The 15,104-nt window shown below is 41.3% G+C and overlaps 1 protein-coding gene across 1 annotated transcript in view; it reads left to right on the forward strand.

The window, feature by feature from the left end:
- Positions 1 to 591: 591 nt before the first annotated feature.
- Positions 592 to 15,104, forward strand: part of LOC149227920 (uncharacterized) — a 51,880-nt gene continuing 37,367 nt past the window's right edge. Inside the window, exons 1-3 of the mRNA XM_089380621.1 lie at positions 592 to 913; positions 1,626 to 1,782; positions 2,126 to 2,215. Of these exons, the coding sequence (XP_089236747.1) occupies positions 1,756 to 1,782; positions 2,126 to 2,215 (117 nt within the window). The 5' untranslated portion in view covers positions 592 to 913; positions 1,626 to 1,755. The remainder of the gene's footprint in view (positions 914 to 1,625; positions 1,783 to 2,125; positions 2,216 to 15,104) is intronic.

Consider the following 15,104-nt stretch of genomic DNA (forward strand, 5'->3'; position numbering starts at 1 on the left):
TGCACATAAAAAATGGAGACATTTATCACATCATTTGTCACATTACAATCACCCTATTAATAAACCGAAACCAAAATGTGATGTTTAAGATGTAAGTTGTTTATATACCATAATTTAAAAACCTAATATCTTATTTCTTTACATTTTTTTCTTCATAATTTCACAATTTCTCAGGGAAATTCAATTCAATGGATGACTCCCATGATAAACTTATAGCTCATCATACCACTAGTGGAGATTTAAACCTAAATGAGAAAGATAACAACCATTTTATCCAACTACCCAAAATAACCCCAATTAACACTCATATTAATGAAACTATGAATCAATACTTACTTTTTAATTATAACCACTACATCAACACAAATAAATTCATCTTAAATTTTTAAAATACAAAAATATACATTTAAAAATAGTTTTAATCACCCTCAACACTTAACAAATAGTTTTGTTTTGTTTTTTTTTTTAAATACAACAAATATATATTAAAAATTTTGTTTTAATCACTCTCAACCCATAACAAATAGAAATACTTAACACATATATAAAGTTAATGGTATATTCTAATCATCACAATATTTTCACTATCGAACCTAACACAAAGCTCACTTCGAAAGCGATCGAAAGCCTACTTCTGTTAGTCAAGGCTCACATTCCATGCGATCGGCGCTTTACCTCATCAGTATTTCAATAAGGATTCTAACGACGACGTGATATTATCACACCATTGCTATAATTTCCATTGGAAAATTTTGCAAAAAAACTTATTTTTTTAAATGTTGATAGCTCTGGGGAAAGCAGATTGGAGCGGAAAGAGGGCTACGTTCTCATTCACAGAATAGAAAAACGAACGCAAGCAGATGGAGTGATCAAGCACAGGACATTGAATACTCATGGATTTTATGTGATTTGGGTTAGTCAGATTACAGATAAATGAATGTCTCCTCATATCTGCATCTCATACTCATACTTTGCTTCATTTATTCAATGATACAGACCAAAGTGGGCAGTTTCCTTGTTATCAAACCTGTTGCTCAACTATACCATGGAGGATTTTGTCCGTTAGATTGCTTAAACCTGCCAAGCTGTGTACAATTTTTTCTTCTTCTTTGAATATTGTAAATTGGAAAAAAAATTGGTTTATAAGGCGATACCTTTCATTGCCAACATACTGAGGGGTGCAAGTCCTTGATTTGATGTGATGCGATAGCATCTTTCCTTACCCCTGTACTAATATACTCTGCGTACTGTCATGCTTTGTGAACCATCTTTGGTTTATGCTTGTTTATCTATTTGATGTTTGGAAGTTATATCCCTATGTTGAGTTTTCCTTTCGCATGAATACTCCATTTGTTTCTGGGCAGAGTTTTTGTATATTTGACATAGGCCTAGATATCTCAATTATAGGGTCTGAGTTCAGCAGCTTCTCAGTCACCCATGTGGCTGATTTGGGCTTTTAAGCTACCCAGTTGGCTGTTCTGATACTTCCAAGCTTCTGTTTGAGCAAACTGTAGGTGCCCTTTTGCGTATACTTTGTATTCCATTCCTTTGAGCTTAGCCTTGTTCAGTTTGAAAGGTTGGCCTCAGCAAGGAGTGAATTTAGTATGTGAAATGTGTATGTGCAGGGAAGAGGAGAACCAGAGAGTGAAAGAGAGATAGATAGGGAGAGAGATAGGAGATGAGAGGAGTGACAGGCTCGAACACAACTCGGACACATACTTTCTACTTCAGTCTTTGGTTACAACATTTTCCACAATGACTCTTGGCAACAGAAAGCTTGTGGTATGTCAAATCCTTACATATATATATCATTGGTCAATTTTGCTGCAAGAATTTCTATTGTCCACTCAGTGCACTGATGCCTTAATGAGGACTTGAGTTCCTTCTCGACATAGTTTGCAACAGAGAAAAGTAGAGGCTTTCTTCTCATAATAACAGAGCAATCACAGTTTTCTCTTCATATTTGTCATTCAGAATTGATTTATTTACATATCCAGTAATTTTTTTGGTGTGGGGAGGGTCCAATGATACGTTGTCAATCTTTGGTCCCGTTCCATCTTGAATTTTTTCATGGCTGTGTATGTTATTCTTTGTATATGATTCTGAACATTGCCATCAATTACAGGTTTTAGGCATTCCCTGGGATGTGGATACTGAAGGCTTGAGACGATACATGTGCCAATTTGGTGACTTGGAGGATGTAATTGTAATGAAGGTTAGCCACATTTGAATTTTCTCTTACCATAGTGATAAATTATTAAATTGGTATGCAATATTTCTTTATGTTTTATGTACACATTATTACCGTCAGGAAAATTTGGAAGAGATCGGGTAATTGATATGGATAGATTAGAATTAGGCACACCCAAAGAGGTTTTATTCCATACCTTTTTAAGGCTTTTAGCAATATCTGCAAAGAAATGTGTTTGATCTAGTAGTCAGTGGATGATGACAGATTCCTTGAAGAAACAAAATTCTCTACACCCAACACAATAAAATGCTGTTGAGAAAGTTCTTAAGCTGAATTCATTAGCTTAATTCTTTTTCTTCAGTATATGTTGCTAACCCAGTGATAGTGGATTACCTCCACGAGCTCACAGGACTTTGTTTTTTGATTTTCTTCCTCTTTTCCCCTGTGCTAATTGTTTGGGATAGACATGTGAGTCTATGCCTAAAGGGTACTTATCTTCATCAATGTTCTATGAATCTTCTCATCCTCAGAAATTGGTTGGTCTGCATGTTGCCATGAAGGTTTCACCTCGTCACCCACTCAAAACTCATTGGATTTCTATTTGAGTTGGATTTCTTTGGCTGTTGCTGGGTTTATGGATCTGTCTATGCTCGGTCACTTGCTAAACTTGGTTCTTCTTGCTAGTATCTGGTGCTTTCTTGTACTTGTGCAAGAACCCTGAAGGAGTTATCCTTCTCTTCAAATTGATTATTTTTTTTGGCCCCTTGGCTTCTTCCCCTCTCCTATTTCTGCTGTTGTAATCTAATCATTCCTTTAAAGGTCTTGTTGCTCTAATTTTGGAAAAGATCTGCTTAAATGGCAATGTTGAAAACATACCCTGCACTTTAAGGGAGTATTTTTATAATCAACTGCACGCTTTCAAATGTGATTAAAAATTTTGAGGGTCACTAAATTCGGAAGCCATTTCTTCTTTTCCAACTATATATCGACACAATATAAAATTGAATTGAATCTCTCCAAAATTATGTCGGTGGACTTAAATACCTACTCATTAAAATTCCATGGGCAGTCTTGAAGAATTAATACAAGCTGGGACTGTTTTGAGGAATCTCATTCACAGTTTTAAAGCTTATCTCCCAAAATCCATTAAAATATTGAGCCTCTCAATAAATTCAAAGCTGCAGTGAAATTACTTCATGAAAGTAACTATGAAATAACCTCTAGCAACAATGGTTATCTCAGTTATACCTTTGAACTTCCAAATTTTTGCAATCCAGGTAGAGATTGTTGCAATGTCTGTATTTTAAACCCTCATAAACCTATAAATCAACCTATGTCAGTCCAACTTCTATGCCAAGTCTCATAGTGGCTATCACTCTCACGTACAAGTGCCTTCACTGGCTGTCCTCTCAACAGATATAGGTTGTTCTCCCTACTCCCAATTACTAGCCTCTTGCTGGGATCAACTCCTTTCTCCCCAACAGCTACTTCACCTCCCGTGAAGCTGAACTCTAGTCCTTTATCCTCCATGGATGAAACTGATGGAGATTCTTTTCCAACCCCAGTACAAAAATCACTTGGTTCACCTCCATGAAACACCCTGATTCCATCTGAAACTTAATGCTGCCAATGCCCTCTACTACATACTTGGTGTCGTCTCCAAGCTCCACATGTAGGTCTCTAGGCTCTTTGGCCATGTTGGTGAAGATATCTTGATATCCCATCATGTGACAAGATGCTCCATTGTCCACAAACCACACCTCTCTCGTAATGGTGTTAGAAAGGCATGACACCAAGACAGAGTTCTTCTCAAACTTCTTGGTCAACTCATCCATCTGTGCTGTGGCTGTTGTAGATGCCTTTTCCTTGCCCTTGTTTGGACATTGTCTAGTAAAGTGACCGAACTTACGACATGCAAAGCATTTTACTTTGCTCAAGTGTTTCTCCTTTTTACCTTGTGAAGATCCTCCTCTACCCTAGTTCTACATGTCCTCCCCTTTGCCCTTCTTCGCTTGCACAACAAGAGCAGTTCCTCATCCCACCATGACTCCTACGTTGTTCGCTAGTTATTGCACTCTTCCATATTTCTTTTTGGATGAAGTCATCCTACAACCAGCTCCAATCAGGAAGCTGTTGTCTTGCAAGGATCTCCTCCACAAAGGTGGTCCATTTCTTAGTGCAAACCATTAGAGCTACTTTCACTAGCTCTGAATCACTAACTGGTTCCCCCATAACTGATAGCTCATCACGAGCATTCTAGATCCTAGTGAGATATGAGGTTATGGTCTCTGATCTATTCATTCAGATGCTGTTCAACTTCTCCCGCTGCACCATTAGCCTATTCTGATTTTTACTCTGATAAAGGCTACCCACATTTGATGCGCTGTGTCCTTACCTGTTATATGAGGAATTATATGATCCCTCACACCAACCAAGATAATACCCATCGCTTTCACATGCTTCAGATTGTGCTCGATTGCTTGGGTAGGGTCAAATGGAATCTGGATTTTTGTGTTTGCAAAATCCCACAAACCATTCATTTTTAGAACAATAGTGATCTGCTCCTTCCATGGACTAAAATTAGCGGCCCTATCCATTATGTCTTCATATCTCAAGCTTATTGATGCCATTTCACAAATCAACCTTGGCCACAAAAGCCTAGCTGCAAAATAAAAATTCTGCTGTTGTAAAAAGGAATAACTTGCTACTGTAAAACCCTTGTGATATTGGATCTCTCCTTCAGAGTTTTTGTAGCTCTGATACCATGTTAAATTTCTAATACCAACCCAGATGTAGTTTCTCTAACAATTATTTATTCCCCAGAAATATTTTATTACCCAAATAATTTTTGAATTGCTGAAAAATAAAATCACTAATATTTTTGACTTTCAAAAATTAGTATGCAACGGAAAAATATAAACAGATAGATCAATCACACCACAACAACAAATGTACACCTATAACAATTCTCCTTATTCAATAATCTCCGGAAAATCTTTGTTTCAACCAAGAGAGAAATACGCAAAAAAATGCAATGACTGGAACATGTAGAAAATCCACGAAATTCTGCAACTACTAATATGAACAATCTGAAAACTAGTTTCTTTTCATATAGACACAAAATTTTTCTACTTATTTTGCAGCAGAATAGGAACATAAATAAATACACAATCACACACTTCAACAACACAAATTTTCTAAGGAATCCAATTGGGAAAACCCTCTGCTTGATTGAGAATCTTATTGAAGGAGATGAGCAATAGATCTCTTACAATACAATATAGCTTCAATAAAGAATACAATAATCTCCCTTCTTGAACTAAGCTTGAAACAATCTTCAAGACCCTTGACCTGCTTGCCTTCTTTCCTTGCCTGGATGAACTCCAAAATCCTTACGCAAATCCTAGTAAATGTTAGAAAATTAGAAAGGCAGAAAGATTCTATTATGTTTATAATTACTTGTGATATTCTTGTAGTCTTATTAACTTTCTTTATGTTCTTTTATCTTCTTTTCATCAAGCAATCATCAAATCAAAACATGAACATCGATGACACTAGATATAGGCACTCAGCCAGGGCAAAAACCCCTCTATAGGGGAAATCCCAGTGAAACTCTTCCACTAGTAAATCAAATTGAGATAGACCAAGACCTTAGACCAAAAGACTTCTCTCACTCCACCAAGTCAACCCTCAATCTGTCCTTCCAAAAGATTAACTGCAACAATATTGCATCAACACTGCATCATAGATAGAATTATGACCCAGCTACTCCAGAATTTTGGCCTAGCTACTCTAAAATTTCAGCCCCCCTGCAACCTAGCAGTTTCGACTCTTCCGCAACTTCAGTTTCCTCACACGTGTGGGATAGAGACAAGATAAAATTGATCTTCTTCCTCCGCTAGGGCTTCTCCTTTGCTTTATGTTTCCTTCTTCTCTTCTAGTATTTTTCACACCTTTTTCTCTTCCACGAATTGCAGATCGAACTAGCTTGTTGTATGCTCTAAATGATGTCAAGTTGTTTCTTTTATATAGTAGTTTCTTGCTCCCAATTAGGCTGACTTGTCTTCTTTGAGGTTGACTTGGTGGAGGAGACCTAATTGACTTATTTTACATCAAAATGAATTTCTTTCGTGATAGAAAAAAGCCCAAGAAGGGTCTATTACATAATGATAAGGACTATGACCCAAGACATAAACCCTAGAAGCCTACAATGGAGGCTTTGACCTAAAATAAAAAATAATAAAACATGAAACCCATGCTTATAAATAATTTTCTTTCATGGGGTGGTAGGAGGGGGAGGGATTCTCATTAATCCCAAAGGAATAATTGTTGATCATTATGCCTAGGGCTTGGGAAGGAAGACCAACAACCAAGCGGAGGCTTATGGTTTATATCTTGGCCTCATTTTAGCACAACAAAAGGGAATAAAGGAAATGATTCATTCTTGGTCATAAAGCACATGAGCTCCAACTCTCCAACCCAGAATAACAAGCTCAATCAAATCCTCAAAAGAGCCCTTGGCATGCTCCCTCCCTTTGAGAAACTGCATTTTTTTCACATTCTAAGAGGCCTTAATAAGGAAGTGGATACACAAGCCAATATGGCATGCCAAATGAAAGAAGGTCATAACATGGTCAACGAAATTGAAGGTTATTTAACCATCCCTTAAGTCTTCGAATGAATGTCTCAAATTCGATGTTAAAATTCCACTACTCCTCCAAGAATCTTTTCCTAAAGTCTCAAAGCAAGGTAACAAGGGAATTTATAATTTCAATAGTCTCACCCTCCCTCCCCTTGGTCATGCTTATCCTCCCTCCCCATTTTCTCTTCACCCTCCCCCCCGCCTCCACATCATCCTCCACCTCACCCCCCCTCTGGTCTCCCTCTCTCGACCTTCCCCCCCGTCTCCACATCATCCTCCCCTCGCTCCCAACCTCCTCGCCTCTAGCTCATCCTTCCATCCCGCCCCCCTGTGTGTCCCCCCTGCCCTTCCCATTTGGCATCATATGATTTATACCCTTCCTCATCCCTTAACACGAGGCTGTATTCCTGGGCATGCAAGGCCACTTAGCGTGGTGGATATGTTAAGTGTGGGAACGCCTCAGTCTGGCCATTGTATCATGGTCCATTGCTTGAAGAAACAAGAAAAACTCCATGCGAAACCCCTTAGAGAGCGAGCACATTTAATCGGCCTGGTTCTGATTGGATGGTTCGTTCGCTTAAAGGTTTGAATGCGTGAGGTGAAGGTTGTTTCAGATAACAAGGTAATCATGGAAGCTCAATGGGATCTCGGAGGTAAGCATGCCGCCTCTCAATGCCACTCGAAGCTCCTATTCGGATCCCTTTATAAATTGCTGGATAACTGTTTGAAACTTTGCATTCTGAATGTGTCCGACTTAGTCTAGTGGGTCGTGGGAGATAGGTTTCTTTGGCAAGGTCTGGGCTGCCAGTGGATGGTCTCAGAGGTTGGGGGAAGCCCATCCCCCCAGTTTGGTGAGAGTCACTCACATGTTATTCTGGTTGGGCAAGGAGAGCGAAATTGGAACGGGAATTTATAATTTCAATATTCTCACCCTCCCTCCCCTTGGGCGTGCTCATCCTCCCTCCCTGTTTGCTCTTCACCCTCCCCCCCTCGCCTCCACATATCCTCCACGGTTCCACCTCACCCCCCTCCGGTTTCCCTCTCCTGACCTTCCCCCCTGTCTCCACATCATCCTTCCCCCCCCCCCCCAATCTCCTCACCTCCAGTTCATCCTTCCATCCCGCCTCCTGTATGTCTCCCCCCTCCCCTCCCATCTGGCATCATATGATTTATACCCTCCCCTCCCATCTGGCATCATATGATTTATACCCTCCCTCATCCCTCAACACGAGGCTGTAATCCTGGACATGCAAGGTCACTTGGTGTGGTGGATATGTTAAGTGTGGGAACGCCTTAGTTCGACCATCGTATCACGGTCCATTGCCTGAAGAAGCAAGCAAACTCCATGCGAAACCCCTCAAGAGAGTGAGCTGCATTTAATCAACCTGGTTCGAATCGGATGGTTCGCTTACTTGAAGGTTCGAATGCGTGAGGTGAAGGTCGTTTCAGATAACAGGGTAATCATGGAAGCTTAGTGGGATCCCGAAGGTAAGTAGGACGCCTCTCAATGCCGCTCGAAGCTCCTGTTCAGATCCCTCTATATGAAACTTTGCATTTTGAATGTGTCCTACTTAGTCTAGTGGGTCGTGGGAGATAGGTTTCTTTGGCAGGGTTTGGGCTGCTAGTGGATGGTCTTGGAGGTTGGGGGAAGCCCATCCCCCCAGTCTGGTGAGAGTCACTCACATGTTATTCTAGATGTGGCTGGGAGAGCAAAATTGGAACAGGAATTTTGTTAAGGCCCACTGTGAAAGGTCTTGCGGTTTCCCTGTGTCTACTGTCCCCCGCATCAATTGTTTCACTGTGAAAGGTCCAACGACCTCACTATGTCAATTGTCTCTCTGCGTGAAAGGTCTCACTGTGTCAATTGTCATGGACGCTGGCTCCTAGGAGTGCCGCCGCCCGCGCTTGGGTAGGGTGGCAGGCCGTGCTAAACTTAATTGGAAAAAATGCCCTCCTCTGGACTCTTTTTCCCCTTTCGCATGTGGTATATGTGAAAGGGAACACATGGAATTGCAAGCGGGTATGGCCGAATTGCAGGAATTGCAACATTAGAGGACCGAGGCATGCAAAATGCAGGGGATGAATGTCGAGAAAAGCAAGAAAATCCGGTCGCTGGAGGACAAAGTCAATGCACTTAGAAACAAGATTGAAGATCTCCAAATTCAACTGGTTATGCAACACTCTAAGCCAGCAGAAGAAAGCACTGGCTTTGATCTCAACCGTCCAACCGACCCAGCGGATCAGTCTGCCTCATCATGTCTGTTAAAAATGTCTAGTTTTAAATGTATTTTGCTATTATCGTAGTACCTTAAAGACTACACTAGTACATTAGTAGCCACTCAACTATTTTTTGTAATTTTGAAGGAAAATTGGGCATGGATAGTCAGTCTGTAGCTTATGAAGCCTATCAATGACAATGTACTGAAATTTTAAATCTCACGTTTTTAGCCGCGATCGGGCGCGGATTAATATATATACAATACTCTTCCTAGTTAATTTTTTTTTTTGTTTCTTTCATAATAAAATTTCTTTTTCTTTCTTTTGACAAGTACATGATTCAAATATAATTATGAAGGCTGTTAAAATTGGCAACTAGGGCCAAACTCCATGTGAATCACCTTATTTATGGCTTTTGATATTTTTCCTAGATTCCTCTCATCGAGAGGTGTAGGATTGACCTAAAGATCATCCGATTCCGATAAGTATTAATGGAGATATGAATTTATTTTGATTATGGACAAATTGTCAAGGTCGGTCAGCAAACTTATGTAGGCTCAGAAGCCCAATAGTCATGTCTATTCAACCTCAATGTTTGCGTATAAATACAAGGAGCATTCTCCTCATTTGGACAATTAAAATTCACTCATCTTCTCTCTCTCTCCTACGCATAAAAGGAGCCTCTCTCTCTCTCACACGTGTGGCTGAAAGGAAGACGTCCTAGGGCAAGGAAGACGCAGAAAGGACGCTAGGGCAGTAGGTCATCTCTTTGACCAGTGCTGACCATGGGTGTTGTTGGCTCTCCTAGGCAGGCCACAATTTTTGGCACGAAAATCGAGGTAAACTGACCTCTTGTTTGATCGGTGTTGATTGCCCTTGTTTAGGGCTGCAAGTTGATTTCAAAAATCTGCAAATTGACTAAACTTTTGGGGCTGTTCAAGGGCTATTTCTTCAGGCTGTTCGAGGACAAGTTGACCGGAAATTGACCGAGTATTTTAGAGGTCAATTTCAGCTAGTTTGACCAAGTTTGACTTTGCTGATCTAGGGTTTGCTGCTGCTGATATAAAATTACAGAATTCAGATTTTGTACTATTTCTCTCTGCTGAACTATTGAAGATAAAAGAAGATTTGATCAAAGGGTTTCCCCGCATTGGGGTTTGTCCCTGGCTAGCCGCCACATCTTGTGTCTCTTGTCTTGGCTTGTTTTCTGTTGATCATTTAATTTTCTATCTCCACTTTACTTAATGTATATGTGATTGCTAATCTGTGGCTAATAAGAAGAAAAATAAGTAAACTGCTCTAAGCATAGAACATACCATAATTTACATGGTATTGGAGTTGAGGTGAAGACAAAGCCCAAGCAAGAGCAAGAGCAATTACTGAAGAGACGGTTGGCAAGGCTATCTTAAAGAAATCATGGGGTCCTCAACACACTTCCCTGCTGAAGACAAACTCCGTGAGAAGTCTGACTATCACGGATGGAAGATGTCTCTCGATCTAACATTAGAAGAGCAGGAAGTGTTGGACCATGTGAGAGGCGGGATTGTTGACCCTCCATCAAATGCATTCGCTGCTGCTAGGAACAAATGGACCAAGGGAGAAGTCAAAGCAAGAAAGATCATTCATGACTCTATTGACAAACGCTTGGTGGCCTATGTTTCCAAGTTGAACACCTCCAAGGAAATCTACGATAGACTGGTGGGTTTATTTAAAGTTAATGATGCAAATCAAGTTTGTTTCTTAGAAATAAGCTGAAGGAAATTAAGAAGGGCAAAGATGAGAGTATGCAAGCATATTTCTTAAGGATCAGCGAGATCAAGAGCGATCTCCTATCTATTGGGGAAGTAATTCCTGACAGGGAAATGACACTCACAACTCTTGGAGGACTGCCATTTGAATGGTATATATTCAGGATTACTCTTCTCAACAATAACGTAATTCCTGGATTTGAGGAATTAATGGCCAGATGCATTCAAGAAGAAACAAGGATGGAAGAGCAAGAAATGCCCATACCTAAAGGTCATCCCTTTGCCTTTTCTTCTCATACTAAAAGAAGAAACAATTCCGGGGCTAAATTCAAAGGAAAGGCTGGACCAAAGGGTGGAAGAAAAGGATGATGTTACAATTGCAATAAAACAGGACAATGTGCTAGGGAGTGCCCTGATAAAAGGGACTCACACCGGGACGATGATCAAAATCCCTCTCAAGGCAATCAAAGGAATGGCAAGTCAAATGGCAGAGGTGAAAGAAGTGTTGGAAATCAAGGAAGAGGACAACCACTCAAGAAGGCAAGAAATTCCAGGTATGAATCTAACACTGTTAACAATAAGCAAGATGAATATTATCTATCGGCAGCTCTATCTACCACTGCTTCCTCGGACTCGCTGGGAAATTGGCTTATTGATAGTGGTGCCTCAAGGCACTTCACTGGTTACAAAGAAGCTCTCTATAATCTGATAGAGAAGGAAACCAACCTGGAAATTGTTCTTGGAGATAATTCAAAATATCCCGTGAAAGGCATAGGAAATGTCACTCTTCAATTGAATCAAGGTAATACCATCCACTTACAAGATGTATTATATGTACCTGATCTCAAAAAGAACCTGGTGTCCATTTCGGCAATGGAAGACAAAGGCTACAAGGTGGCCTTCAGCGATGGCAAGGTACGTGTATGGAAAAAGAACTTTAAAGATGCTTTTACTCTTGGGTTTCGAGTTGATTCATTATATCAGGTCGGTGGAAGTCCGCTGGGTGTCATGTCTTGTGACACATCTCTTCAGTCCGAACTATGGCATCGGAGGTTTGCTCACCTTCATTATAAAGCTCTACCTGATGTAAGAAAAATGGTGACCGGGATGCCCGAGTTCAGATTAGAGCAAGAAGGTGTATGTCCAAGATGTGCCGAAGGGAAGCTCAAAAGGGGACCATTCCCCTCAAGCCAAAGCAAGACCTTCGATATATTGCAGTTGGTTCACTTAGACATATCCGGTATGATGCCTGTGAACTCCTTGGGAGGATATTTATATTACCTCACTTTTACAGATGATTATTCTCGCAAGACTTGGATATACTTCTTGAAAAAGAAGGATGAAGTGTTTTCCTGGTTTCAGCACTTCAAAGCCTTGATCGAGAATCAAACTGAAAAGAACATCAAGATCTTAAGGACTGATAATGGCACTGAATATGAATCCAATGAGTTTCATGACTTTTGCAAAGAGGCTGGCATTAAGAGGGAGACTACTACGCCATATACTCCTGAACAGAATGGTGTGGCGGAAAGGAAGAATCGTACAATTGTGGAAGCTGTCCGTGCTATGCTCCATGATCAAAGACTTTTGAAGTTTCTATGGGCCGAAGCTGCAAATACCGCCGTATATGTACAAAACCGATGCCCTCATCAAGCATTGGGTTCCAAGACTCCCGAAGAAATGTTCACCAGTAAGAAACCTGACGTATCTCATTTTAGAATTTTTGGAAGCCCTGTATATTTTCATGTGCCTAAAGAAAAAAGGAATAAATTGGGTGCATCTGGAAAGAAAGGAATCTTCGTGGGCTATAGCGAAAATACTAAGGGCTATAGAATCTATGTAGCTGGTCAAAGGGAAGTCGAGATTAGTCATGATGTCACCTTTGACGAAGATATGGCTCTTAGCAAGGTAGACAATCTTCCTACTTTAAGGGGATCTAAAGAAGCTGACACTGGGGAACCGAAAGAAAAAGAAGATGAGATGATGCCCGATGTGGAAGAACCTATGGATCCTATTGATCCTCCTCTGCAAGAGCCTTCCTCTTCTAGGAAGAGGCCTTCATGGCTTAGGGGGACACTTGATGATGCTAAAGGACATATTGCACCCCGAGGAACCTTCTGTGAAAGTAAGAAGCCAAACAGGTATCAGGGATACCTGACCATCATGAGCACGATCATCCAAAATGCGCCTTCGTCATTCACAAATGCCGTCAAGCATCAAGTATGGAAGGATGCTATGACTGAGGAATTTGAGTCCATTATGAAAAACGATGTTTGGGATGTGGTCCCCAGACCCCAGGACAAAGCAGTTGTCACTTCAAAATGGCTTTACAAGATAAAGCATGTAGTTGACAGAAGTGCAGAAAAGTATAAGGCTCGTTTTGTCACTCGTGGCTTCTCCTAGAAGGAAGGTATAGACTATGATGAGATATTTGCACCTGTTGCCCGATATACCACCATCCGCTCGATCATGGAACCTACATCAGATGGATGTCAAGACTACATTCTTACATGGTTCGATCAAATAGGAGGTCTATGTGGAGCAACCTGAAGGATTTGAGATTTATGATCGAGAATCTCATGTGTGCAGGTTGAAGAAGGCCCTCTATGGGCTAAAGCAAGCACCTCGACCATGGTATGAGAGGATCGATAGCTACTTGATGAAGCTGGGATTCACTAGGAGTGAAGTTGACCCTAACCTTTACTTTAAGGTTATAGATGACAAGACTCTCATACTGGTGCTATATGTTGACGACCTCTTTCTAACAGGTGCAGACCCTTTCATTCACGAATGTAAGAGGGAGCTGGCTTCTGAGTTCGAGATGAAAGACCTAGGACTTATGCACTATTTCTTAGGACTGGAAGTCTGGCAGAAACCAAGGGAGATTTTCCTATCTCAAGGAAAATATGTGGTGAAGATATTGGAGAGATTCGGCATGGTGGAATGCAAGCCCGTAACTACCCCGATGGAGCTTGACTTCAAGAAGTTAAGCAGTAGTGCTGTCAGACCTGTTTTACGAAATGCTACCGAGTATCGTCAACTCATCGGAGCATTAAATGATTAATGTTCTTGGTGAACTGTCGTCCGGATATATGCTTTGTAGTCAACACATTGAGTCAACATATGGTTGAACCTCACCACTCACATTGGATTGGTGCCAAGAATCTGTTGAGATATCTTCGTGGCCCAATCACTCATGGGTTGAGATACACTGCTGGAGATGTGAGATTACTTGGGTATATTGATGTTAATTGGGCAGGTAGTGTGGTGGACCGAAAGAGCACTTCTGGGTGTTGTTTCTCTTTGGGATCTGCCTCGATATCCTGGATGAGCAGGAAGCAGAAGTCAGTGGCTTTGAGCACCGCCGAGGCAGAGTACATTGCTGCTAGCATGGCCTCCTGTGAGGTAGTCTGGTTGCGAAAGCTCTTCAGTGAGCTGTTTGGATTTACATTGGATACCATCGTGATTCTGTGTGACAACCAGAGCGGGATCCGTTTATCAGAGAATCCCGTATTTCATGATCGCTCCAAGCATATCGATATCAGGTACCACTATATTCGAGATATGGTGCAGCGAGGAGCAATAAGGCTCCAACATATCGATATAGATGAACAGGTCGCTGACATTTTGACAAAGCCCCTAAGAAAGGTCAAATTCCTGACTTTTCGAGAACGACTTGGTGTCGTTCAGAGACCCTCTTATGAGGGTCGAGTATGATGTATTGAGCTCTGGGAGCTCCAAGGGGGCGCGGGGTACTTCTTGGAGCGACATGTGACCACAGGGCGACTCACCATCCCCTGGTGGTGCACTATGTACAGGGTAAAGGTTCAACCTTCCCTTGTGACACCCCGTGGCGACTGTGGAACAGGATGATTAGTTCACCTGTGGGCCAGGATGATTCGTTCTCTGTGGCGACTGTGGAGCAGGATGATTAGTTCTCCTGTAGGTCAGGATGATTAGTTCTCCGTGGCATCCACTAGACAGGATGATTCGTTCTCCTGTGGACAGGATGATTAGTTCCCTTGTCGAGGCATCCTACCCATGCGGTTTGGGACTCATGGGAAGTACCTCTCATCTGATCAATGAGCAGGGAAATGAGGATAGGGACCACAGTAGTACTATTGATGGACGCATCGCTGTATCTACCATACTCCCTATGCTAGGATGACCTCCATTGATCTGGGATCAGTGAGAGTGGTTCACACTCTGAGACTGAATTCGGGTCAGTGGAGGATGGTATGATACATCCTCGATCATTTCTTCTTCTTCATAGTTCGAGCAGAGAAAAGCAGAGTGGGGTCAAGCT

This window comes from Pinus tabuliformis, chromosome J (genome assembly GCF_031772625.1).
Source record: "Pinus tabuliformis cultivar Carrire ecotype Pingquan chromosome J, CPIR1, whole genome shotgun sequence".
Taxonomy (NCBI): domain Eukaryota; kingdom Viridiplantae; phylum Streptophyta; class Pinopsida; order Pinales; family Pinaceae; genus Pinus; species Pinus tabuliformis.